The sequence below is a fragment of the Lepidochelys kempii genome, chromosome 1 (assembly GCF_965140265.1).
Source record: "Lepidochelys kempii isolate rLepKem1 chromosome 1, rLepKem1.hap2, whole genome shotgun sequence".
Classification (NCBI taxonomy): Eukaryota; Metazoa; Chordata; order Testudines; family Cheloniidae; genus Lepidochelys; species Lepidochelys kempii.
In genome coordinates, this window is record NC_133256.1 from 122,615,991 (window position 1) to 122,642,815 (window position 26,825).

At 43.7% G+C, this 26,825-nt stretch overlaps 1 protein-coding gene across 4 annotated transcripts in view; it reads left to right on the top strand.

Annotated features, from left to right (window-relative positions):
* JADE3 (jade family PHD finger 3) overlaps window positions 1-26,825 on the top strand; it is an 84,326-nt gene that overhangs the window by 22,115 nt on the left and 35,386 nt on the right. For 3 of the 4 annotated variants that reach the window (XM_073353379.1, XM_073353368.1, XM_073353387.1), the window contains 2 exons: window positions 19,813-19,872; window positions 21,722-21,804. In XM_073353379.1, the coding sequence (XP_073209480.1) occupies window positions 19,824-19,872; window positions 21,722-21,804 (132 nt within the window). In that variant the 5' untranslated portion in view covers window positions 19,813-19,823. The remainder of the gene's footprint in view (window positions 1-19,812; window positions 19,873-21,721; window positions 21,805-26,825) is intronic. The other variant, XM_073353394.1, reaches the window with a different exon arrangement.

A 26,825-nucleotide genomic window follows, 5' to 3' on the forward strand; every position in this document is an offset into this window, starting at 1 on the left:
TTTCTCTTAGTGATCTCAGTCAGCTGAATAATACTTCAGATATCCAACACAGGCATCCTCCATCTCATAGTTCCAAAACATGAGTAGGATAATATAAAAATGGTGTCTATTCATATGGATAGTCAAACTATAACAAAGTTAAATTTTAATAGTGATAAGAAATGTAATTTTAAATTTGGTGTGTCTACTGATTGCCTTTCAATAAATGTGGTAGCTAGTTCTTCATATATGGGGCTTGTTTAAGGGAAAATTAATACTCAGATACCCAAATGAAGTGCCAATTGAATGATTATTCTTCTAGATCTTTTTTCTTAAGTGAATTGCAAAGCTTAAAACTAAACATAGACTTTATAAAATCATTTTATCCTTCAGTCACCTGGCAAAACCTAAATTTGGATTCTAGTGAAACCCTGAAACACCAAGGAAAAATACCTACTTCGTGACCTGGCATGTAAGGAGGAACTGATTTTTTTTTTTTTTTTTTGAAGTGTTCAGTTTAAATTTACATGTTCTTTGTTTTAATATCTCTTATAAACGAACTTTGTAGATTATCCTTAAAGGAAAGGAATATACAAAGGAAGGATGTTAATTGGATTCTAACTGCAGATGTTTCTCTGGTAAATTCAGAGTTACAATTTGCTTTGATCTCTACCCTTGAGTTCGGAGGGATTAGTTTTTTATTGGTAAATGTTAGTGAATGTCAATTTCACCATACTCCTGATGAAGAAATATGTTCATCGCTGTTAATAAAAATGTACAGATAGGCAAAATAAGAAAAATGTTTGAGAATTTATTTATTTACAGATATTTATTTTGTATATTTTGACATGTGATATTGACAGTTTGTAACTGTTATAAAGTTTTGACATTTTGAATCTCAACATGTACTATAAGTAAATGTCTGAACCCCCAGAAAATTGTGCAACTGTGAAAAGTTAAATCAATAATTAAAAAAAGCTTAAAAATGAACATTGAAATTGTTTAAAAAAATTAAATTCTTCCAAGTCTATTTATCTTGTAGTGCTAGGATACTGCAGGCAGATGTGTTGACTTTACATATGATAGCCCACATGATGATAGATAGATAGATAGATAGATATATAAACAAGGTGAATAAAACAGAGTCTGGTCTTTATTCAGGTTCTCCCCATCCCCAAAAAAGCCAAGACTACTACAAATGCTAAAGGCCCTTAATATTTCAAGTTCCAAAAAACAAAAACTAAAAAACCCAAATCCCCAAAACAATCCCCACCCCTCTATTCTCTCCTTAAATTACTTGAGTATGATCAGATATGCCTAGTATGTTGAACCAAATCTTACTTTAGTTATGCTACTTGGAAGCATTAGTGTTTCAATGGGAATTACAAAAATCTGTACTTTCTCAAGTAAAGTGGTGGAAGCCACGTCACTTTGGACACTTACAAAGTACACTAGACAAAACACTAGCTAGTACACTATAAAGAAAAATCCTGCACCTGGAGGCGATAATGAGGTGACTTCCTCCTATCTTTTATTCTGTGTGTTTTTATCTCCAAATATGGACTGCTCATAATGTCTTGAACTGTGTATACAGTCTATGTAGTAGCTTGTCTGCAATCGAGCACTCCAGTTGCGTGTTTGGTTAAAACTTTTATGTGTTGAAATACTGTAGAGCTAGTTTCTGTGGAGTTTTGTGACTGAGTTTAATTTTTTTTCTTAAGCAGGCAAAACTATTTCCGTACTTTGCATGGACATTTACTGAAGTGAATTTTCTTCATTGATTCCTCTTCTGGAAATGTAGCCTTAAAGGGTTAAAATACAAAGTCAGTTCTCTGAGGACCTGTTGTCCTCAATCATCTGCCTGTATCTAATTAATGGCAGCATCTGTAACTAATTATTCTTTTTCAAGCAGTCCTGTATAATAGATGGGGGGTGTTCCTCTCAGCTGTGTATGTAGGACTGTAAAATCGTGCCCTGACAAAGTACTACTTTAGGTCTACTTTTTGTTTGATGTAGAAAAAGTTGTTGTTTAGCCACTGTCTGCAGCCTGGATGTATGGGGAGCGGCAGAGAAAAGAGAGAGCCTTCTGTATTTCAGGGCTACTAGTTCAAAGTGCTGCAGTTCAAAGTGTGCTTCTGTTTTGACCATGATTATGAAATGGTGTTGACCCAATTATTTCTATATAAATTATGCCCATTTTAGTCTTGAATTACCATTTCTACAAATGCAAGCTGAGCTCTGAGAATAGTTCTCTTCCTCTTATGCATCACCCAAAGTTCTGCAAACAAAATTATATCCTTGTATACTTTGTGCAATTCCATTGCTTTGAGAGTTTGTACAGATATAATGGGCTGGAACTTAATAAGCAATGCTGCTGCTGCACACGAATAATTTAATCTATCTCTTCTCTTAGCTGGGCTGACCACAGTGTTAACAGGAGTAAAATGCAGTAAGTTTTTCGTCACTGAAGTCAGAAGACCTGACCTTGAAAACATATGGGGAGATGATCTGATTAATAAGATGCCACTTGTAATAGTTCAGCTTCTTAGATTAGGACCACACTTGTAATTGCTCTCCAAGTGAGTGTTTAAACTTGCTTGTCTTTTTGGAAATAGGAATTCATCTCATTAGCTGTTGCATTCAGAAATATAGCAGTGCACATTGACTATATATTCTGAATTGTTTCCCTAAGTGGGAAGAAACAAACTCCAAATCTGTCATGAAAATGTTTGAGTTTTAGATAATAGACACGTAATATCTCTGGGGAAAAGCATGCCAATTATCAAAACCTCGGTGAATGGAAATATAATTCCTAGAGGGAACAAGGTGTCATGGACTTTTGAACTGTGGCCCTGTAATGGCATAGTTAGTTGTTTACAGCAGTCCCCCAAAATTAAAGGAATTAAATATTCCCAGAGTGAGAGCCTTGGAGAAAAACAAGGAGGAATAAGTAATAAGATACTAAAATTTAAAAAAAAAAAATTGTTTACCCATCTGTCACTAAGCAAAACCTTGCATTGATTATTTTTTAAGTTACTATATAAGCACATTTGTTAAAAAGCTTAACTACAAAACTACTGTATTTAACTAATAGTCTTGAATTTGGAGATTTGAAAGGTTTTTGAGTCTAGGAAATTCTTGTCAGGCACATTCTCTCAGTTTGGAACTGACCCAACCTCTGTGTGTGTGTGTGTGTGTGTTCGTTCATTCTGTAGTGTTACCTCTTCCACTTTGTGGAATCTGCCTGAAATCACAGAATATCAGGGTTGGAAGAGACCTAAGGAGGTCATCTAGTCCAACCCCATGCTCAAACCAGGACCAGTCCATAGCTAAATCATCCAAGCCAGGGCTTTCTCAAGCCTGACCTTAAAAACCTCTAAGGGTAAGTCTACACTACAAAATTAGGTCGAATTTATAGAAGTCGGTTTTTTAGAAATCGTTTTTATATATTCGAGTGTGTGTGTCCCCACAGAAAATGCTCTAAGCGCATTAACTCGGCGGAGTGCTTCCACAGTACCGAGGCAAGCGTCGACTTCCGGAGTGTTGCACTGTGGGTGGCTATCCCACACTTCCCGCAGTCTTCGCTGCCCATTGGAATTCTGGGTTGAGATCCCAATGCCTGATGGGGCTAAAACATTGTTGCGGGTGGTTCTGGGTACATATCGTCAGGCCCCTGTTCCCTCCCTCCATGAAAGCAGCAGCAGACAATCGTTTCGTGCCTTTTTTCTTGAGTTACCTGTTAAGACGCCATCCCATGGCAAGCATGGAGCCCGCTCAGGTAACAGTCACCATATGTCTCCTGGGTGCTGGCAGACATGGTACTGCATTGCTACACAGCAGCAGCAACCCCTTGCCTTGTGGCAGCAGACGGTACAATAGGACTGGTAGCCATCATCGTCATGTCTGAGGTGCTCCGCCTGGCTGCACATGGGTGCAGGGACTACATTAGAAGTGGACTTGACCAGGTCATTCTGTTTAGTCCTGCAGTCAGTCCTATTGTACCATCTTCTGCCGGGCAGGCAAGAGATGAGGATGGCTAGCAGTCCTTCTGCACCGTCTGCTGCCAGTCAAAGATGTAAAAGAGTCCGTCTGTCCCCGTTCCCGCCCCCCTCCCCCCAGGGGACTCATTCCTCTAGGTCACACTGCAGTCACTCACAGAGAAGGTGCAGCGAGGTAAATCTAGCCATGTATCAATCAGAGGCCAGACCAACCTGCTTCTTCCAATAAGAACAATTACTTAGGTGCACCATTTCTTATTGGAACCCTCCGTGAAGTCCTGCCTGAAATGCTCCTTTTGTTGATTTTTAATTCCCTGTAAGCCATTTCGTCAGTCGCCCCTTCCTCTGTCAGAGCAATGGCAGACAATCGTTCCGCATCTTTTTTCTGTGCGGACGCCATACCAAGGCAAGCATGGAGGCCGCTCAGCTCACTTTGGCAATTAGGAGCACATTAAACACCACACACATTTTCCAGCAGTATATGCAGCACCAGAACCTGGTAGAGCAATACTGGACGAGGAGGCGACGTCAGCGCGGTCACATGAGTGATCAGGACATGGTCACAGATCTCTCTGAAAGCATGGGCCCTGCCAATGCATGCATCATGGTGCTAATGGGGCAGGTTCGTGCGGTGGAACGCCGATTCTGGGCTCGGGAAACAAGCAGACTGGTGGGACCGCATAGTGTTGCAGATCTGGGACGATTCCCAGTGGCTGCGAAACTTTCACATGTGTAAGGGCACTTTCATGGAACTTTGTGACTTGCTTTCCCCTGCCCTGAGGCACATGAATACCAAGATGAGAGCAGCCCTCACAGTTGAGAAGCGAGTGGCGACAGCCCTGTGGAAGCTGGCAATGCCAGACAGCAACCAGTCAGTTGGGAATCAATTTGGAGTGGGCAAATCTACTGTTGGGGCTGCTGTGATGCAAGTAGCCCACGCAATCAAAGATCTGCTGATATCCAGGGTAGTGACCCTGAGAAATGTGCAGGTCATAGTGGATGGCTTTGCTGCAATGGGATTCTCTAACACTGGTGTGGCCATAGATGGAACCCATATCCCTATCTTGGCACCGGAGCACCAGGCCGGCGAGTACATAAACCGCAAGGGGTACTTTTCAATAGTGCTGCAAGCTCTGGTGGATCACAAGGGACGTTTCACGAACATCAACGTGGGATGGCCAGGAAAGGTACATGACACTCGCATCTTCAGGAACTCTGGTCTGTTTCAAAAGCTGCAGGAAGGGACTTTATTCCCAGACCAGAAAATAACTGTTGGGGATGTTGAAATGCCTATATGTATCGTTGGGGACCCAGCCTACCCCTTAATGGCATGGCTCATGAAGCCGTACACAGGCAGCCTGGACAGTAGTCAGGAGCTGTTCAACTACAGGCTGAGCAAGTGCAGAATGGTGGTCGAATGTGCATTTGGACGTTTAAAGGCGCGCTGGCGCAGTTTACTGACTTGCTTAGACCTCGGCAAAACCAGTATTCCCACTGTTATTACTGCTTGCTGTGTGCTCCACAATATCTGTGAGAGTAAGGGGGAGACGTTTATGGCGGGGTGGGAGGTTGAGGCAAATCGCCTGGCTGCTGGTTACGCGCAGCCAGACACCAGGGCGGTTAGAAGAGCACAGGAGGGCGTGGTACGCATCAGAGAAGCTTTGAAAACCAGTTTCATGACTGGCCAGGCTATGGTGTGAAAATTCTGTTTGTTTCTCCTTGATGAAACCCTCCACCCCTTGGTTCACTCTACTTCCCTGTAAGCTAACCACCCTCCCCTCCTCCCTTCGATCACCGCTTGCGGAGGCAATAAAGTCATTGTTGCTTCACATTCATGTATTCTTTATTCATTCATCACACAAATAGGGGGATGACTACCAAGGTAGCCCAGGAGGGATGGTGGAGGAGGGAAGGAAAATGCCACACAGCACTTGAAAGTTTACAACTTTAAAATTTATTGAATGCCAGCCTTCTTTTTTTTGGGCAATCCTCTGTGGCGGAGTGGCTGGTTGGCCGGAGGCCCCCGCAGCACATTCTTGGGCGTCTGGGTGAGGAGGCTATGGAACTTGGTGGGGAGGGCGGTTGGTTACACAGGGGCTGTAGTGGCAGTCTGTGCTCCAGCTGCCTTTGCTGCAGCTCAACCATACACTGGAGCATACTGGTTTGATCCTCCAGCAGCCTCAGCATTGGATCCTGCCTCTTCTCTTCAGCCCGCCACCTCTCCTCCCAGTCATTTTGTGCTTTCCTGCACTCTGGCATTATTTGCCTCCACGCATTCGTCTGTGCTCTCAGTGTGGGAGGACAGCATGAGCTCAGAACATTTCAGCACGAGTGTGTTTGTTTTTTTTTTTTTTCTTTCTAATCTTCACTAGCCTCTGGGAAGGAGACGATCCTGTGATCATTGAAACACATGCAGCTGGTGGAGGGAAAAAAAAGGGACAGCAGTATTTTAAAAAGACACCTTTTATAAAACAATGGCTACACTCTCTTTCAGGGTAAACCTTGCTGTTAACATTACATACATAGCACATGTGCTTTCATTACAAGGTCGCATTTTGCCTCACCCCACCGCGTGCCTCCCCCCTCAAGCCTCCCCCCTTCCTGTGGCTAACAGCGGGGACCATTTCTGTTCAGCCACAGGCAAACAGCCCAGCAGGAACGGGCTCCTCTGAGTGTTCCCTGAAGAAAAGCACTCTCTTTCAACCAGGTGACCCTGAATGATATCTCACTCTCCTGAGAATAACACAGAGAGATAAAGAACGGATGTTGTTTGAACGCCAGCAAACATACACTGCAATGCTTTGTTGTACAATGATTCCCGAGTACGTGTTACTGGCCTGGAGTGGTAAAGTGTCCTACCATGGTAGGACGTAATAAGGTTGCCCTCCCCAGAAACCTTTTGCAAAGGTTTTGGGAGTACATCCAGGAGAGCTGCGAATGCCAGGACAAATTAATCCTTTCACATGCTTGCTTTTAAACCATGTATAGTATTTTAAAAGGTACACTCACTGGAGGTCCCTTCTCCGCCTGTCGGGGCCAGGAGGCAGCCTTGGGTGGGTTCGGGGGGTACTGGCTCCAGGTCTAGGGTGAGAAGCAGTTCCTGGCTGTCGGGAAAACCGGTTTCTCCGCTTGTTTGCTGTGAGCTATCTTCTTCGTCCCCAAAACCTGCTTCCGTATTGCCTCCATCTCCATTGAAGGAATCAAACAACACGGCTGGGTAGTGGTGGCTGAACCCCCTAAAATGGCATGCAGCTCATCATAGAAGCGGCATGTTTGGGGCTCTGACCCGGAGCGGCCGTTTGCCTCTCTGGTTTTCTGGTAGGCTTGCCTCAGCTCCTTCAGTTTCACGCGGCACTGCTTCGGGTCCTTGTTATGGCCTCTGTCCTTCATGCCCTGGGAGATTTTGACAAAGGTTTTGGCATTTCGAAAACTGGAACGGTGTTCTGATAGCACGGATTCCTCTCCCCATACAGCAATCAGATCCCGTACCTCCCGTTCAGTCCATGCTGGAGCTCTTTTGCGATTCTGGGACTCCATCATGGTCACCTCTGCTGATGAGCTCTGCAGCTTGTCACCTGCAGCTTGCCACGCTGGCCAAACAGGAAATGAGATTCAAAAGTTCGTGGTTCTTTTCCTGTCTACCTGGCCAGTGCATCTGAGTTGAGAGCGCTGTCCAGAGCGGTCACAATGGAGCACTCTGGGATAGCTCCCGGAGACCAGTACCGTCGAAGTGTCCACAGTACCCCAAATTCAACCTGGCAAGGCCAATTTAAGCGCTAATCCACTTGTCAGGGGTGGAGTAAGTAAATCTATTTTAAGAGCCCTTTAAGTCGAAAAAAAGGGCTTCATCGTGTGGATGGGTGCAGGTTTACATCGATTTATCGCTGTTAAATTCAACCTAAAGTCATAGTGTAGACCAGGGCTAAGGAAGAAGAGGTTTCAGAGTAGCAGCCGTGTTGTCTGTGTCCGCAAAAAGAACAGGAGTACTTGTGGCACCTTAGAGACTAACAAATTTATTAGAGCATAAGCTTTCGCGGACTACAGCCCACTTCATCGGATGCATAGAATGGAACAGATACATACATACAAACAAGTTGGAAGTTACCATACAAACTGTGAGAGGCTAATTAGTTGAGCTGTTATCAGCAGGAGGGGAAAAAAAAACCCTTTTGTAGTGATAATCAAGATGGCCCATTTAGACAGTTGACAAGAAGGTGTGAGGATACATAACTTAAGGAAATGAATCTATCCTCACACCTTCTTGTCAACTGTCTAAATGGGCCATCTTGATTATCACTACAAATGTGTTGGTTTTTTTTTTCTCCTGCCGATAATAGCTCATCTTAACTAATTAGCCTCTCATGGTTTGTATGGTAACTGCCAACATACATACGTGTGTGTGTGTAGAGGGAGATATATTAGAGCATAAGCTTTGGTGGGCTATAGCCCACTTCATTGGATGCGTAGAATGGAACATAGTGAGACGTGTGTGTGTGTGTGTGTGTGTATCTATGCATCCGATGAAGTGGGCTGTAGCTCATGACAGCTTATGGTGTAATAAATTTTGTTAGTCTCTAAGGTGCCACAAGTACTCCTGTTCTTTTTAAGGAAGGAGATTCCACCACCTCCCTAGGTAACCCATTCCAGTGCTTCACCACCTTCCTTGTGAAAAACTTTTTCCTAATATCCAACCTAAACCTCCCACACTGCAACTTGAGACCATTACTCCTTGTCCTGTCAACAAGTGGAGAGTAGAATAAACCTTTTCAGTGCAAATGTGTATCTTGAGATAAAATGTGTGGGGAGATTCATGACACTTTGATGTGACGATGGGAAGTGGGTATTGACTTGCTGCATAGAAGTTTGTGGTCCTACTGCCTTGTGGCAAACTGTTAGAATGACAAACGTTTGAGGAGCAGGGACTACACCTGTCTCTTTCTAGAAACAGTTCTCAAACACTTCAATGGGTACTACTGCTTCAATAGCAAATCTAACATTCCGAGGGATAATTTAAAAGTATATTTATTTTAGTATGGAGGAAGCCTGGGGATCTCTCTCTGCTTTAGAGCAGGGGTTCTCAGCCTTTTTCTCTCTGAGGCCGCCTACAACATAGTATTAAAAACTCCACGGCCCACCTCTGCCACGACAACTGTTTTTCAGCATATAAAAGCCAGACCAGTGTTAGGGGTTAGCAAACAGGGCAACTGCCTGTGCTCCATGGCACATGGGGCTCCAGAAAGCTAAGTTGCTCAGGCTTCAGCCCCGGGTGGCAGAACTCAGGGTCCTGGGCTTCAGCCCTGTGCTGTGGGGCTTCAGCTTTCTGTCTGGGCCTCGGCAAATCTAATGCTGGCTCTGCTTGTCGGCCCTCTGAAACTTGCTTGCGGCAGGAGGCCCTGGACCCCTGATTTGAGAACCACTGCTTTAGAGATATACGGTGACTAATGATTGAACTGTTAACTCTTTTCTTTTGCCTGGTCTTGTTACCTCTTTTGAACCATTTGTACTGCAAATAAAGTGCACTTTGATAGCTAAGGTTGTTTTGTGACATTATTTGCTTCTCCTGTCTTTCAACAATCTATTCCTTTGATTTCTGAACAGAAAGGGTGAATGGGTAGAGTGTCTTAAGAAAAATGCTCTATGCCAATATGCTTTTATATTAATTTAGTTTCTTAAAAACAAGTTGACAACGTTAATCTGTCCTGATTTTTCTTTTGATCAAACCTGGTTAATCTATGGGATAACGGTAATCGGGGGGGGGGGAGGGTTGACTTTGTTGGATTTGCTCTAAAAACAGCTATTTGAGGCAGCTGCATTTTGGTGAGAGAGACGTCTAATTGGAAAACAATGGGCATCTATATGTGATCATGTTTAATGGGTAGTACTCTAGTTTCATCTTGCCTGTGGGGCAGACCTCTTCCTGTCTACCACAAACCTTACAGATTGGGGGAATTCAGATGTTGGCTGGGGTGAAGGAGTTTCATTTAACTCCCAGTCTTGCCTAACCTCCTGTTAATTGGAGTGTTATCCAATGGGTTCTTCTGTGGCTGGATTTTTCAAAGGTATTTAGGTGCCTAAAGATGCAGAAATCAGCTTAGTGGGCAAAACGCCTCTAATTCGCTTTGTGGGAGTTACGTGCCTAGGAGCTTTTGAAAACTCCTACTAGGCACCTAAATACAGCTTGAAAATCTGTCCCCAAGACTCCATAGCATATGAGTGCACACATTTTAATTTGCTATTCCTACCAAGGTGGCAGCACAGGAACTGGGTCCAGTGTTTCTTGAAGATGGATGCCAGCAGGGGAGAAGGGAGGGGAATTGGGAAGCTGACCATAGTTGACCATAATTTCATCATAAACCACCAGAATTCCTCTGGGGGGGTCTAGGTCCCTGGGTGACTTGTTTTTACTTGCTAAGACCCAGGTTCAGCTTCCATTTTCTTTCTTTCTTTTTTTTTTTAAACAGCTGATGACCTCATTAGGAGCTGCAGCCTTCCTTTCCTTTTCTTCAAGTGTTTGTGAGGTCATCAGCTGTTAAAAGGCAAACAGAACCCTGAGAAGTTGAACTCCTGTTTTGGCAGGTAAAAAGCCTTCCAGATTACAATTTAAAGCTATATCAACGAGCTGGAATCTGAGTCAGACTCAGCTGTAAATGTGAATGTGGGCCGCATCGGGGACATGACCAGCTTCTGTGTTTTGTATTTAGTTTATTTTTAAAAAAATGCATGTTTGTATTTAACTTCTTTATCATCCTATTTTTCAGAGCTCTTATTAACCCTCCTGTTGTCACTGTATTTAGGTGCAGCAGCTACAACATGTTGACTGCTAGTCCCTGTGATTTGCAGCAAATTGTGTCTTTTTGAAGCATTACAGTAGGAAGCTTTTTGTTTACAGTAACCTGCATTAAAGTAAAGCTGAAACGTCTCTAAGGGGAGTTGTTGGTGTGCCTAAGTGTTTTTATTTAATGATTTGAGATTTAGAATAATGTCGTGATAGTTGGTTTTGTTTTTGTTTTCTTTTGTTGTTTGACCGTACAAAAACATAGCAATTGTTTTTGGTGAGTGAGTTCCATAGACTGGAAGTTATAGTAGTTATATCAGCGCAAAAAGTGCGTCCCTTTTTTTAGTCCTAAATATTGTATGTTTTTCTGGTTTCTTCTTTTTTGGATATTATCTTCTCCTCCTGGATTGCAATCATTGCTTTTCTGCCATAAAATGTATCTGTGATGCTGAAGAGTGCAAAAACATAAGCAATGTGACCAGATACAGGGAGGTGGGAGAGACATGCATGCATGCATGCATGCATGCATACATACTCACTTGGCATCTGTTATCCATGTTATCTCCAGCTTGATAGCAAGATGTATAATTTGCAAGTGTTTAACCTCTTATTTGTTCTTCTTCCTGATCTTGCATTGTCTCCCTCTCATCATTTATTCACCAGTAGCTACTCTAATAACTTGCAGTATTGGGGGGATATTTTTTTCATAGAATTTTGTGTGTGCAGCAGAGAAGGAGGTACCTTTTGAATTTGTCTGCTGTGTCTTATTGGTTTAACTAGTGCATGCTTGTTCTTTCCTAGTTTGTAGTTAGTGCTTCTAGAATTAGAATCTCAGTGCAGAGCATATGGTAACTTACTAGTGTTAGTACTTACGTGAGCAGTCTCACCTAAACTAAGTCTTCATCTGCGATCAAGTAATGACCTGACAGAGCTCTGTCACGTGAGTGTTGCATCAGAATTGGAACTGCTTTAGATTTAGTTGCTGAGTAAGAACCTACTGAGTTTCATTTTATTTCTGACCCTTGATTATTGAATATATTGCTACTTGTGTCAGGTAGAATCAGAATTTATCCTTCTCTCAGGAGTTCTATAAAATGAATAATTAAAAGAAGAAGTAACAGCATCTTCCCTTTTTGGAGATTACCAATCATGCATGAATTCCCAGACTGTGTGACACCAATATAACTGCTCTCTCCAACACTGCCTTCTGGCATAGGGTGCGAGGCCTTTTGTAGATGTAGCCCACGTATTTGGGCATTCTAGCTATTTCCATTTGGTGACTGATTCCTTCCTACAAAGCATAAAAATTTCAAGTTAAATACTTGGAGCTATTTTGTAGTTCTATATAATACGGCTTGCCTAGTCTTGTGACATTGGCTCTCACATCTGATCCTTTAACGTACTGGGCTTCCAGCAGTAGAACAGCCTGGTCATGAGACATCAGCTACCACTGGGTATATCAGCATGCTGAACCCACACCTGTTCTTACAGGATTTGTTATGTCCTTTGGGTAGGATTTCAATACTACGTGTTCCTACTACGCTTGAGGACCCAGCTGCTCCACTATCCTCCCACTCACTGTCTAGTGCTTCTCTTTAAGATGTTTCTGCCCACTTCCTTCAGAGGAAACCCTGGCTATTTCTGAGATACTCAAGAAAATGGAGATCTGACTCCACTGGTGCTTTATCAGTATTGCTTTCTCTTCCTGACCATCCTGTAGGACAGGGGTGGGCAAACTATGGCCCGTGGGCTGGATCCAATTTGGATCCAGCCTGCGGGATTGTCACCCTTATGGTGTTGCAGGCCCCGCGCTGCTCTCAGAAGCAGCCAGCACCACATCCCTGGGGCCCAAGGGGGATGGCCGAGGCAGAGGGCTTTGTGCATTGCACTTGCCTCCAGGCACTGCCACCCCCAGCTCCTATTGGCTGGGAACAGGGAACCACAGCCAATGGGAGCTTTGGGGGAGGTACCTGGAGGCATGGCAAGTGCAGCACGTGGAGCCCTGTGGGCGCCCCCCCCCCTCCTCCAGGGGCCACACAGGGATGTGGTTCCAACCACTTCCCAGAGCGGCGCGGCATGGGGCCAGGGCGGGCGGGCAGGCAGGGAGCCTGCCCTGGCCCCGGTGCTTGCTGCTACCACCCTGGAGCCACTTTAGGTGAGTGGTGCTGGGCCGGAGCCCGAACCCCTCCTTCCTCCTGTCCCCCCAACTCCCTGCCTGCACCTTTGACCCCTCCTGGACCCCAGCTCCATGCCCTGAGCCCCCTGTCGTACCCCTCCTTTGGCCCAGTCCCTTGCCCTGAGCCCATTCCTGCACACCGAACCCCCTCCCGCACCCCAAACCTCTTCCCCGGCCCTGCATACAGTTTCCCCACCCAGATGTGGCCCTTGACCCAAAAAGTTTGCCCACCCCTGCTGTAAGATGAGTTCTCATATTCTCAAATCTATTAAATATCTTTGGCAAATGGAGGAATTTCTGAGGGCTCAGATTGACTCCAAATAGGTTCCCATGGTGGGTGATCCATGGGGATTACCGTTTAGCAGCTGTCTCCTTTCCAAACTCAGTTGCTCCCTGCCAAGAACGATCCGGGCCTGATGGGTGATCGCAGTTCTTGCATAGATGTTCTGGAAAGCAATAGCCTCTACTCAGGCTTAATAAAAACAAGTCCTTTCAGGTGTCGTGAGGGCTATAGTGGGCACTTAGAATTGCTTACCACAGGCCTTTGGAAGTAGTGTCTTACACTTTTGACAGCCTGTAATACCCCTGATGGAATCTGGGAATGATGAAGATAAAACTTCCCTGAATTTGGCCTTGTTGAAATAAGTCAGCTCAGTGACACTAGTAAAACAATATCTGCTGTGTCCTGAAGGCTGAGGATCTCCATGGGCAGATCTGATCTTTGCTAGCACTAAGAAGCTAGGCAAAGTTCTCAAAGTACATAAATCTCTCCAGGAGATGATGGATGAGAAATGAGGTGCCTATGATAGGAATTCCTCTTTTACTTGTCTGTTCTGGAAATGAGCTGTAGCTCACGAAAGCTCATGCTCAAATAAATTGGTTAGTCTCTAAGGTGCCACAAGTACTCCTTTTCTTTTTGCGAATACAGACTAACACGGCTGTTACTCTGAAACCTATTTTCAGTGTACCATACTCAGAGGACATTTGTGGGTTTAGAGAGGAAAACCTCTAATGTATTGTCATATTCAGGTATGAATGAACTTTCTTTTCAGGAGGGCCTTGCAAAGGGGTTGAGTTAATTGTTAGGGGGCTTATTCCTTCACCCACTTACTTCCCTGGTCCTTCTCGCATGAACAGAGAGCAACAATACCCGAAGTCCAAAGGTGCAAACAATTCGATGTTTATTGGGGTGAACTTCCAGCAAGCATGATTCCAGTTTCCTTCCTTAGTGTCCTCCTTCCCAGCTCTGACACCACAGAGCCTTAGACCTGTGTCCCTGTTCCCATTCCTGCCCTTAGCCAAACATGATTCCAACTTCCTTACTCCCATTCCCTGTTCCCATTTCCCCCTTTAGCAAAACATGATTCCAATTTTCTTACCCCCATTCCCTGTTCCCATTTCCCACACCCACATGCCCATGCCCACCCCCACCCACCCACCAACTCACTTCCGCATTGACTACAGATTATATAGTAAAACTTGAGTTCTGCTTAGCTATACCTTAACCAATCATTTTCCTGAAATTTAACTAACCAATCCTAACATATTGTAACATGATTATGTAACCAATTATATCCCACCACCTTAATTAGTTTACACCCAGCAAAATTAATTATACAGCAGACAGGAACAATCACAGAATCAGACAGATTATACAGACAAACAATAGCAAAGTGGGAACTACAATGACAAGACAATACAGAAGTGAGGATTTCACATCCCAGCTATTGATAAGTGAGTTCTTGCCAGACCAGAAGTGAGCTGTAGCTCACGAAAGCTTATGCTCTAATAAATTGGTTAGTCTCTAAGGTGCCACAAGTACTCCTTTTCTTCTTGCCAGACAGGATGCTATCAAACTAAGTTTCCTTTTACATTTTCTAGGCACTTCCCTTTCTCTGGAGGTGATAGGAATACAATCCTGTCCTGATAGTGCTTAACAGCCCAATAGCACCTTATTTCAATGTGACTAGTTTGGAATGTGAGGATGTGACTGTTCGCTTCCCAGTTTATGGCTGCCTCTGCTGCTTAGCCAAATGCCTGAGCCTAAGCACAGGGTCACAAACTGTCACAGTAAGAGAAGGCCCTTACACTGGCAGACAGTGGTTTTGATTCTTTATTTTATACCTCTGGAACTAGCCAAGTGATAAGAATACACCTAAATTCTTAGAGTATAGGCCTTTACAGACAGGCCTGAATATCTATATCCTAACATTAATTTCCTTGCATCTGAGAACGAGGTATTCAGTAGTAAAGGATCTGACTCAGTTTCTTTTCAAGGGGATTGGGAAGCATTGGGTTTTCTGGATTTCTTTTTAGATCTGCTGACATATTGCGTCCTTTGTTCATGGAATTTTAGCCTGCTGTTGAAAGATTGGATAAATCCAGCCGTTTGAAACTTGGGTTCCCATTTGGTTCCTTACTCTAAAGACAAGGTTCTTGGCAGCTGTTTTTTTATGAGGAGAGTTGCAGGGTTTTTTTGTTTAGTGGAGGGACCCTTTTGTTTTCTACATAGATGGGGAAGTGGCTAAGCTGTTCTCCCAGCCTGCCCCCCAGAAGTTGCTTATTTTTAGATCTCGAGAACCATACTTAATTGAATCCTAAAGAGTGTGTGACTCTGGGACCCTTTTCCTGGTGGCCTAAGGGTAGTATCCAGAAGACTTACATGGCAAGATGAGACCACCACATTTTTGGGATGAAAGCTTACTCTTCTATAGCATCATTAGCCTTCTGGTTCCCCTCTACAGGCTGGAACAGAGGTGTAAATCCACTGTCTGAGCTATTGTAAGAAAGTTCCAAGAAACCTAATTAATAGGTTTAAAAAAAACCCCCATTTTAACTATGGAATTGTTTTCATAGTTGTGCTAAGCACTTTAGAGCTTAGCTGTTTTCTTTCCTTTCTCTATATCTGTAAATGAAAGTAGCTATTATGTTTGCCATTCCAGCTCATATCTCTGTGTATAAGCCATAATTAAATTTGGCATCTCCTGTCTACCAACTATCTTTGCCAAATGCAGACTCACCAATCTAGGCTTTGTCGTATTTCTATTATAGTGCTGTCCCTTGACATGTTTAACCCCTTCAGGCAAACGTTTATGTTGCACTCTTTAAACAGTTGAGTTCATAGCACCTAACAAGGCAGTTCTATCGCTGTGTAACTGTAGATTTGTAACTGATCCCAAACTTTCAGCACCTTTAGCAATTGTTTAAAAAGCTCAACTGACTATAAAAACAAAACCAGCAGCAACCACTCAAACCATCTATTAAAAGGCAAATGAGGAATAATACCTTATGCACACCCAAGAATTAGCCTTCCAGCAGTGTCCCCCTTTGCAACATATCCAGAAAGTCAACAGGTTAGAGCTATTTCAAACCAAGGGGGAGCAAGCTTCAAAGCCAGGAGAGTACCCTGTTGTAGAGAAAGCCAGCCCTTTTATACTGAGGGGACTTCAGCTTGAGCATGTCTGGTGATTTTGTCTGCTACAGTATGGCATGAGATGACATGCGAGCTCTTAGGCAGGTGAGTGCCAAGACATTTAGGGCTTTGTTGGTCAAACCTTAAACTCCAGTCTTAGCTGCTGCTGATTCCTACCTTGGTCTTCCCTATCACATCGCCAACACCCAACAGCTAACCCTAAGGGCACGTCTTCACTAGCAATGTTAAAACGCTGCTGCGGCAGCACTTTAAACGTGGCCGTGTAGTCGCGGCACTGCCACGAGGGGAGTAGCTCCCCGTGCGGGAGTGCAGTCTATGCTGCCACGTTACAGCGCTGAAACTTGCAGCACTCGGGGGGTGTTTTTTCACGCCCCTGAGCGAGAAAGTTGCAGTGTAGACAAGGTCTAAGACTAATACCGCGACAAACATGCTGCCCCAGAAACTTATTTAAACTGGAACCCCTCCAACTCTAACACTTTTGGAGTTCTTGAGATTCTCATGCCTAAAAGGATTCACATAACAGTTCATTGGTCTGATGCTAGCCCACTCTATGCTTAGTTTCTATGTGTAGTTTGAAATTCTGCATGGCTGGAAAATGTGAGGAAGCTCTCCTGTTGGGACATAAGCTTGGCTGGGGTGTGGCTGCTTTGTTTCTGCTTCAGTGTGGGAAGTCGCTATTTGAGTTATTAGCTTCAGATGAATCTTGCATAGTAAGGGCCAAGTTAAGACTAAAATAGCCATAGATATGGTGGTTGTTTTTCTTTTCTTGTATAGTTCAGTTCGTAATTCAGTTTTGTTTAGGATTATATTACCCATTGTACACATTACATTAACCTTGTTAGCAGCTATTTTACTTTAGCGTGTATTAAAACAAACTTGGCAACATTGTCTCCTGCACAAACTTACACAAATGCCACCTCAGCCAAAAAAGACTTCAGTAGAGTAGGTGTCCTCGCACAAAGAATTTTGAAGTCTTAACTTTAGTAATGCAGTTTTTATAAACCGAGAACTTGAGGTGAAAAATCTTTCTCTCTAGAGGAAGGACATCAAAGGTATTCTTTAAATATATATTTGCTATTAAGATTATATTCCGTAAATTCAAGCCTGTAAAAATGCCTGGCGGTCCCCTCCCTGTCAATCTCGGAGGGAGTCAGTGCCCCCCGTGTTGTCTCATTCCGCTACGTCTGGAACAATGGGAAATTAGCTGTCTTGGGTGTCCAGGCCCTCTGAGTGGGGCTGAGCAGTCATCAGGCTCTGGGGCGCAAGCCCTTAGGCAAGGGGGAGCTCCAAATAGTCTAGGGCTCTGGCAGACCAGTGAATAGTCTAGTCTCAGGCAGGGTGGACACCAAGCAGTCTTAAGGTTCTGGCCTGCAGGCAGGGCAGAACAATTAATCTAGCATCCTAGCTCTTGTGGACAGTAAACTAACACAGGCCTTCTGGCGTAAGGTAGGGTGGTAGGAGAACCCGGGCCCACCCGGCTCCCAGCCCAGGGCCCGAATAGTGGCAGGGTGTTTTGCTGCTGGGTCAGTGGGGAATCCAGCTGCAACACGCTGACCTGTTGTCAGGCAGCACTGCAGCTGGACTACTGTCAGCTGTCCCTGGGCTACTTCTTTTCCTTCCCTTGGGGTGTACCTGCATCCAAGGGTTGTCCTCTATCTTCCCGGATACACCGCCAATGGTAGTTCCAGCAGCATCTTGATGTCTGGAGTGGTGGGGCACTCTGGAAGCTCAGACAAGTCCTTGGGACAGCAGAGGTGGTCCTTGGCATCCCGCTCCAGCAGTAGGGGAGAAGTATCTGTCTCCCTTGGCAGCTCCAGCCCGACTGAGCTGCAGGGTCAGCCTTTTATACTTCCTGTACCACTCTCCTTATTCCGGTGGTGCGGGCATGGCTTGCCTGGCTTCACCCATCAGGGTGTAAGTGGCCATCCCTGCCTGTCATGCTTGGAAGGAGGCCACACCCTTTTCACTACAAAGCCCTTAAACTGAAAACCAGTGGAGATTTTGAGTAATTTAACGATTCCACTGAAATTCAAAGCTTTCTGAAAGGCTCCCTGTACTAGAAATCCTGTTTGTCCCATGGGCTTTGGGTACTTTCAAGAACCATTGATAAGTGTTTAATACAAAATGTGCTAGTCTTTTTTTAGCAGTTTTTGTAGGAAGGAAGTTTTCATCTAATAAAGTAAGCTTATGGTATGGACAAGCAATTCTGGTACAGCAAACACTTTAATGTGGTACTGCTGCCTTTCAGTAAAGCATGGTGAGGAATTGGGATAGAGAGGTGCAGATAGCCTGTTTAGATGTCCAAGATCCCTTAATTTTGTGAGAAGGCTATCACTTTAATTAGGCAACTATCAATTTTTTATTACACTGTCACTGGGGCACGTAGACCTGTAAAAATGTATTTGGATTTATGCTGACACTTTTTTTTGATTGGCATATCAGATATTTTAAATGATTCTTTCTTTTGGCTCAAATTTTCCTTCCTCTCTCTGCTTGTCTTCTAAACTTTTTTAAAATAGAAACCTAAAAAATGTTGGCTTATGAAACCAATGATGCAGTCATAGAATTGTTATTGACGCTGTCACTTTTCAGACTCTTGAAAGTGCACTTCTGGTATATAAGCTTTTCTTTTAAATAAAGCTCTAGTCTGACTATTTAAATTACTATTCTTCAGTGTTGTCTGAATACCCTCAATTTAAAATGTACCCTTACATGTTCACACAACCCTCTTTTCTTTTTTTCTTTTTCTTTTTTCACTTATCTCCCTGTCTTATTCTATTGCCATCTTATTTCTGTGCTTCTGCCCACTCCACTAGCAACTGCCACCATGGCAACTCTTCCTTTAGCTGAGCAGATGGGATATAGAAAACAACCAATGTTGAGCGGGTTGAACTTCTAAAAAAAAAAAAAGTTTAAAGGAGACATTTTGTTTGTGATTAACTCTGAGGATATTAAATCTCATAAATAGAGCTGTGTGTGCCTGGCCACTACATTTTGTTTGTGATTAACTATTGCTAGATCTCCAGGTATTTACATTAACTTGAGAAAACTCTTCAGAGAAATCCTGCTTTGTGTGTGACTAGCCTGCTGTGAACCAGCAGGATCCACAGAGACTTTGGACATGTCTGCACTGCCCCACAGTTTGGATTATGTTCGTGTGAATAGCAGTGCGCACCAAAGTGCTGCATGGTAACTCCCCTGTGTGAATGTTGCAGATGTGAACTAAAAGGTTCCTATTTTTCATTAATGTAAGCATTTTAAAACAGGAGTAATTGAGGCAAATTAGGAACTTCTTAGTTTGCGCCCGCAGCATCAATGGAGAAGTTACAGTGCAGCAGCTTGGTATGTGCTGCTATTCACACCCCCATAGTCCAAACTGCGGGGAAGTGTGTAAGCAAGTCCTTTGATTGCCTGGTAGAATGGATGGTATCAACTTTCTTTCTGTCTTTAGGATGCGTCAGGATGAAACGCCACAGGCATCTAAGCACCAGTGACAGTTCAGACAATGAGAGTAAGTAGTATGCATTAATCTTCCCTTGGTCTATCGCCCCCTTATGGTTTCCTCCTGTGGCTTGAGGGCAAACTGTTTTATCTTTTTTTTTTTTTTTTTTTTAAACAAGTTTGATTTCCTTTCCTTTTTTGCTTTCTCCAAAATTCAAAATACTGAAATCTATCATCAGAAGAAATGAAATTACAAAACCTGATAATTTCAGGAAGAGAATTTGAATCTTGTGCAGAATTTGAACGTAATGTGTACTTTTAGAGAAAATTCCATAATGCAGGAGAGCATGCGCTCTTGAGGAAAATTGGGTGTAGTCAGAAATATATATATTTTTGAAGTGTGTGTGTGTGTGTGTGTGCGCGAGTGTGAGAGAGAGCACCCAAAGTCTGTAAGCTGATCCATATGAATGATTGGTCTAGCCTGTGCAGAGCCTCAGTGGAAAAATTTTAATTGTAGGGGTAGAGAACTGTTTGTGGGAGAAGGTATGTGTAGTTGGGTATCTGAAAACACTTCGCTTAGGATGTGTTTTTACACTTCTGTTAAGTGTGCCTAGAGATGAATGGGACATCCTTTTTAGCATTTATATAAATGGCAGTTGGGCTCCACAGGGGTTCAGGATTCTGCCCATAAAGATCAGCGTGAGGATTGAGATCTAAATGGAAAAGATGTCTACCAAATGTCTTAAGCTTTTGTCTTAATTTTCTTGGCACACTTTTGGTTTATATTTTTGTCTTTCCCTTCAAGATACTGAGTTGTGGGTCTAGAGGCCCTGGATCAAATTGTGTAAACTCTTCAGAGCAGTGACTGATCTGTTTTTGTTAAGCATGACATAAATCTGACAGTATTAACAGCTGATGTTGCATTTGAGTCACACAGGCATGATATATTGCATCACATATTGACCCAGTATCTTCTTAAAAACTTGGCAGTGCAGTGACAGTGATATTTGTGCATCTCTGCACTTTAGAGAATCAAGATGGCATTAAACTAGTCTCCCTCAGTCCTCCTGCACTCTTACTCCCTCCAATATTGCCTGCATTGGGTGTAAAACTAAGGTCCTTGTAAGCTGCGTTGCTACGCAGCAGGCTCTCAAGGGCTGTGCAGGTGGGGAGAGGTGCCCCTTCCCTGGCCTGGCCCTGGCGGAGCTGTTGGGGAGAGGAGAGGTGCCCCTCCCCCAGCCCTGAGCTGCTGCTGTGGCGAGAGAGGGCTGGGTGGAGTCCTCTCCCCACTGCAGCACCGGGGGAGCCTGCACTCCAAACCCCTCATCTCTGGTCCCACCCCAGAGCTCGCATCACAACCCTCTGCCTCAGCCCTACCCCAGAGTCCACACCCCAGCCTCAACCCTTTGCCCTAGCCCTGAGCCCCTCCTGTACCCCAATCTCCTCATCCCCAGCCACACCCAGGAGCCTGCACCCCTCGACAGTGCCCTTACCCTCTGCACCCTAGCCCTAAGCCCCCTCTCACACTCCGAACCCCTCGGCCACACCCCCAGCACACATCACTTCCATATTGGTGCACATAGCAAAATTGATTCCGCACTTGGACGTAAAAAATTAGAGGGAACATTGCTGGTGGAAAGGGAAGGAATCTGCATAATCGTGTCCTCTCTGCTCTTACCTGGTGTGTATCAGGCAGAGCAGGGAATATTCTGATCATGCTTTCACTTATTCTTTCTGAAACTACACGTATTGAGAAGAGACTGTGGTTGGATTACAGACTTCATGAAAGTTCCTGTTTGGGTACAGCTGACCCAGAAAGATGATTCAAGTCTATAGTGCCTTGCAATATATTGAGGAATTATGTGAAATTCAATGGGTTACAACTAAACTCTTGTATTTTTTTATTTTTTTTTAAATAGGTCCTTCCACTTCCTTTTCCTCTTGTTCCAAATATAGGAGCAAATCAAAAACTCCAGCAAATGAACAAAAGAAACCTGCTGAGGTGAGAACAATGGTAAAAGTTTAGATTGTGGTAATCTGATTATTTTGTAATGTATATTTTTTGTCTCTAAGCTTTGAACTATGGGTTTGGGGGGAGAGGGGTGATTGTGTTAACTGTAAAATCTCTCGAATGAAACTGCATGCTCCCAGTCCACAGACAGGATGTTTGGATAGTAGTATGGAAGTAGTGGTGGTTGGGGTCCAAAATGATTGGTGGGGCTGCAGAGAAGAAGGTGACCCACATGATCTTCTCCCTTGAAGGCTGATCCTATTTGGAAAGTGAAATACAGACACTTCGGTGAGTTTTGCGATGGGGTATAAGGCTGGCTGTTAAGGAGCAGGGGTGCCCTCTTCAGAATGAAACATGGGGACACTTCAAAGGGCAGGATAGGAAAGGACTGTATTTACTCTGTCATTGCCTTACGGTTTTCTTAATTCCAGCCTCATCTCTTCAAATCTAGCTCTTAACTCTGCCATGTCCCCTTGCTGCCTCACCCTTTCTACATGCTTGTCACCAATTGGTTCCACTCCCCTGTGCTTGACCATGTCAACCTAGTCCATCCCCCTGCTGGCTGAGAACCTCCCTAAGACCACTCAGCTCCCTCCAGCCCATCTCTCACCTTCTCAGGAATATCGAACATCTATGCCTATGGGCTGAGTACATGCCCGCTTTCTTAACCTCTCACCCTACTTCCCCAGTATCAGGACGTGCCACACTCCATTGCACACACATGTACCCAGCCTCTGCAGGTGAGAAAATCTATCTTTAGAGACACAGCTCTTCCCTCTCCTATCTGGCTCAGGACTCTATTCCCTAACTCAAATCTCCACTTTCTACCAATGATTGGACCTGGAGAAGCAGGAGCATACACAGTAGGGAGCCCTCTGTAGGGCTGAAGAGAATTGACACCATAGAAGCCTGTATTCCCTGGTCTCTGCTTTCTCCCTCTGTTACGTAGGATGAAGAGATAGCAAGTGTGAAAAATCGGGATGGAGGAGGGAGTAATAGGTTGCCTATATACGACAAAGACTCTAATATCCGGATGGTCCTGATAATATCAAGACATCTGATCACCCTACTGTCACCTGAGGCCTGCATGCTGGAGGACCAGGCTACAGTGATTGCCAGAGGCTAGAGCAGCTTCAGGCACAGTAGCCCACAAGTGATGATGCAGTATATCAGTCATCCTACAAGTATTTACTGTGACCGCTCTGCCACTATATGTGGGGCTTAGCCCCTGATGGTCCGCTTTCCCGTTTGGGAGCATTATGAAGTCTGACATTCTTTCTTAGGGTCTGAAGTAAACTAATCATTCCCTGAGGGAACTATTTTTCTATTTACTTGTTGCCAATCTTGTGCCACGTCCACCCCTCCTTAATCCCTTCCCAAAACCCCCCCTGAAAAACCACAAATGCCCATGTGTGCCAGTGTGACTATTGATAGCTGAGGGAAGTGTGAACTGACAGCATGGGGAAAATGTTTTGATTCTTTAGAATTTAAACCAGAGATTCATGGCTTAAGGTAAAAATGTATGCTGTACAAAATGATAGGCTTTTTAGCCACCTGCTGTGATGGGAGTTGTATAAATAGCTAGACTGGGTTCATCCAGGAAAATGTATGTAGCAAAATTCCTCTGTTTGCGGGGGAGTGCACACAATGAAATGCTGACTACATTTTGTGAATGGACAAGTTTGCCTGTCCTTGTGAGAATTCAAGAGCAGGTGGAAGTCCCTTAATTAAATGCTGCTTACTGGCTTAATGTATTTGGTTTGGTGGCAAAGGGCAATGTCTAAAATGTGTATCTTGTTCTCCCAAAGTTAGTTTTAGCAAGTGTTAATTAAGTTCCCCACTGTTAGTATATGTTTTAAGAGAAACTGAACAAGTGTTCTAAAGCATGGGGGAAGATTGATCAATGGTATATACAGTGGCCTGTCATTTGCACTGCCAAGGAAAAGTCTGTCCTTTTTGGTAAAATGTTTCCTTATGAAATCGCACTCTTCAATAATATGCTTAGATTCTAGTTTTAACCACCGAAATCTTCTTAAGGATTTTCTCTGTACAGTGATTCAGCCTTCGTACCAGAAAGGCAAATATGAACTGCAATTAATGAGAATATTAATGTCTGCCACTATTTTAAATATTCTGTAGCATCATCCCTTTACACAGGCATGCTCTTCCCACCCAGATCCCCATGTTCCTTAAGCTGTGGCTCTCCCATGTCTCCCTGCAGAGGGACTCTCCTATCTTCTCCTATCTCCTATTTTCGCTTCAGCTCCCTTCCACCCGTCTTTATACGCATGTACATATGAACAACAATCAGTATGAAGACTCATCAAATGTATAGCTGTATGTAATAGCTATTGGAAGATAAAATTAGGCATGTCTCTCTCATACTTTAGTTTCCTTTACACGTTACATTTTCTGTCTCTTTACTGTGAGTACGTATCTTTAGCCCCAAAACATGCACTCAGTCTTACTGGCAAACCAAACCATCTTCCAAGTATGAATCTCCTTTTTCAATGAAACTAGAGTGTACTCTGATGAAAAAGAATTAAGTGTCTTTGAACTTCATCAGACCAACTATTTTAATAGTGCTTGAAATCCTGCTTTCCTGCTACAGTGTTTAAAAGGACACTTGCAACTTGAACTTAAAAAAAAAACAACAACAAAAAAACAAACTTAATGTCAAAAAATACAATTTTCTTGTAGAAGAATGTCCTGATTTTTAATTTCTTTTTTAAAACCCTTCTTAAGGGAACATTACTAAACTGCTTGGGTCCAGCCTCAACCCTTTACCCCTTTCTCTCTATGCATGTGACTTTCAGTTGTCTCATCGACTTAAAGGCCAGAAGGAACCATCATGATCATCTAGTCTGACCTCCTGAACAATGCAGGCTACAGAACCTCACCCACTCACGCCTGAAATAGACCCCTAACTGCTGGCTGAGTTACTGAAGTCTTCAAATCATGATTTAAAGACTTCAAGTTACAGAGAATCTGCCATTTACATTAGTTTAAAGCTGTGAGTGACCCATGCCTCATGCTGCAGAGGAAGGCGAAAAACCCCCAGGGTCTCTACCAGTCTGACCCAGGGGAAAATTTCTTCCTGACCCCAAATATGGCGGTCAGTTAGACCTGTAGTCACTCAGAGCTGTGTCCCATTACTGGCCACTGGACATATTTGCTACTAGCTGTTGCAGATTGGCTGCATGCCACTGGAGGCAGTCTTATCATACCATAATTTATCAAGCTCAGTCTTCAAGACAGTTTGATATTTATTGATTGATTGATTTGCCCCCACTATTGACCTTGAAGGCTGTTGAAGAACTTCACTCCTTGTTAGAAACTGTCATCTAATTTCAAGTCTAAACTTACCGATAACCAGTTTATATTAAATTTTTTTTCTTGTGTCAACATTGGCGCTTCACTTAAATACCAGGAAGGGAGAGGACTTATTTACCCTCTGATGTATTTATAGAGAGCAGTCATACCTCCTCTTAGCCTTCTTTTGGTTAGGCTAAACAAACCAAGCTCTTGGAGTCTCTTCTCATAAGGTAGGTTTTCCGTTCCTCTGATCATCCTAATAATCCTTCTCTGCACCTGTTCCAGTTTGAGTTCATCTTTCTTAGACATGGGAGACCAGAATTGCGCACAATATTCCAGATGCGGTCTCACCAGTGCCTTGTATAATACTAACACTTCCCTGTCTCTACAGGATATGCCTTGCCTGATGTATCCTAGGACTGCATAAGCCTTTTTCACGGCTGCATTGCACTGGCAGCTCAGTCATCCCGTATTCAACAAATATACCAAGGTCTTTCTCCTGTCTGTCACTTCCAACTGATAAATCCCCAGATTATAGCAAAAATTCTTGTTAGTCCCTGAGTGCATGACTTTGCACTGTTAAATTTCATCCCATTTTTATCGCTTCAGTTTACAAACTCATCCAAATCTTGTACGATATCCTCTGTATTGGCAGTGCATCTCAGTTTCGTGTCATCTGCAAATTTCATTAAAATACTCCCACTTCTTGTGCCAAGTCATTAATAAACATATTAAATAAGACAGGTCCCAAGACTGATCCCTGAGGAACTCCACTAGTAACCTCTCTCTAGCCTCACAGTTCCTTTCAGTATGACCTGTTGTCTCCTCCTCCTCAAAGGAGAGCAGGTTGGTCTGGCAGGGCCTACCTTTTGTAAAACCATATTGTATTTTGTCCCAATTACCATTAACCTCTACGTCGCCCCCTCCCCTTCCCCCTTTGTGTTTCTTACACAAAGTCTTGGTTTGCTAGGTCTCCAAATTTCTAAACTTAAGTGTTCTCTCCTCCTTCCACCCCCACCTTTGGAGTTTTATAAGTTAAAACTTTAGCTGTTTTCATGATATTAAAGTAATACAGTAGCTGTTGGGCCAAGACCTTTTTTTTTCCACCAGTTAGCTTTAGAGGTTGCTTTGAATAACTTTTTGTTAAGGTTGCAGTAGAGTGAATGCTCCTTTTCCAAGGGGGAGATTTTCCAAAAGTGCCTAAGGGATTTAGAAGCATGAGTTCCACTGATAGTCACTCGGACTTGTGCTCCTTTAATTCCTGGGAAAATCTCCCCCTTGGAATTTTAAGGAACACAGAGTTCAGGTTGCAGTCTTCAAACAGGGCTCCCATACTATTTTAACTCTCCTCACATAGAAATGCTGGCTTCACATCTTCCCTTCTTTGCTTATGTAGCCCCCTTGGGGTTTAGAGCGCATGGCCCCTTTAAAATTTTCTCCCTGAGAGAGAGGGAGTGCTGGTTGTTCCAGTGGAGTGGAGAGAAGGAGAGCGACAGAGGTGTGTCAAGAAGAAAAGGAGTACTTGTGGCACCTTAAAGACTAACAAATTTATTAGAGCGTAAGCTTTCGTGAGCTACAGCTCACTTCATCGGATGCATAGAATGGAACATATAGTAAATGAACACACGCACAGACACACTCCTTCCTTCCTTCCTTCTTCCTCCTTAGCTTAAGGTGTCAGTAGCTCCAAGCAAGAG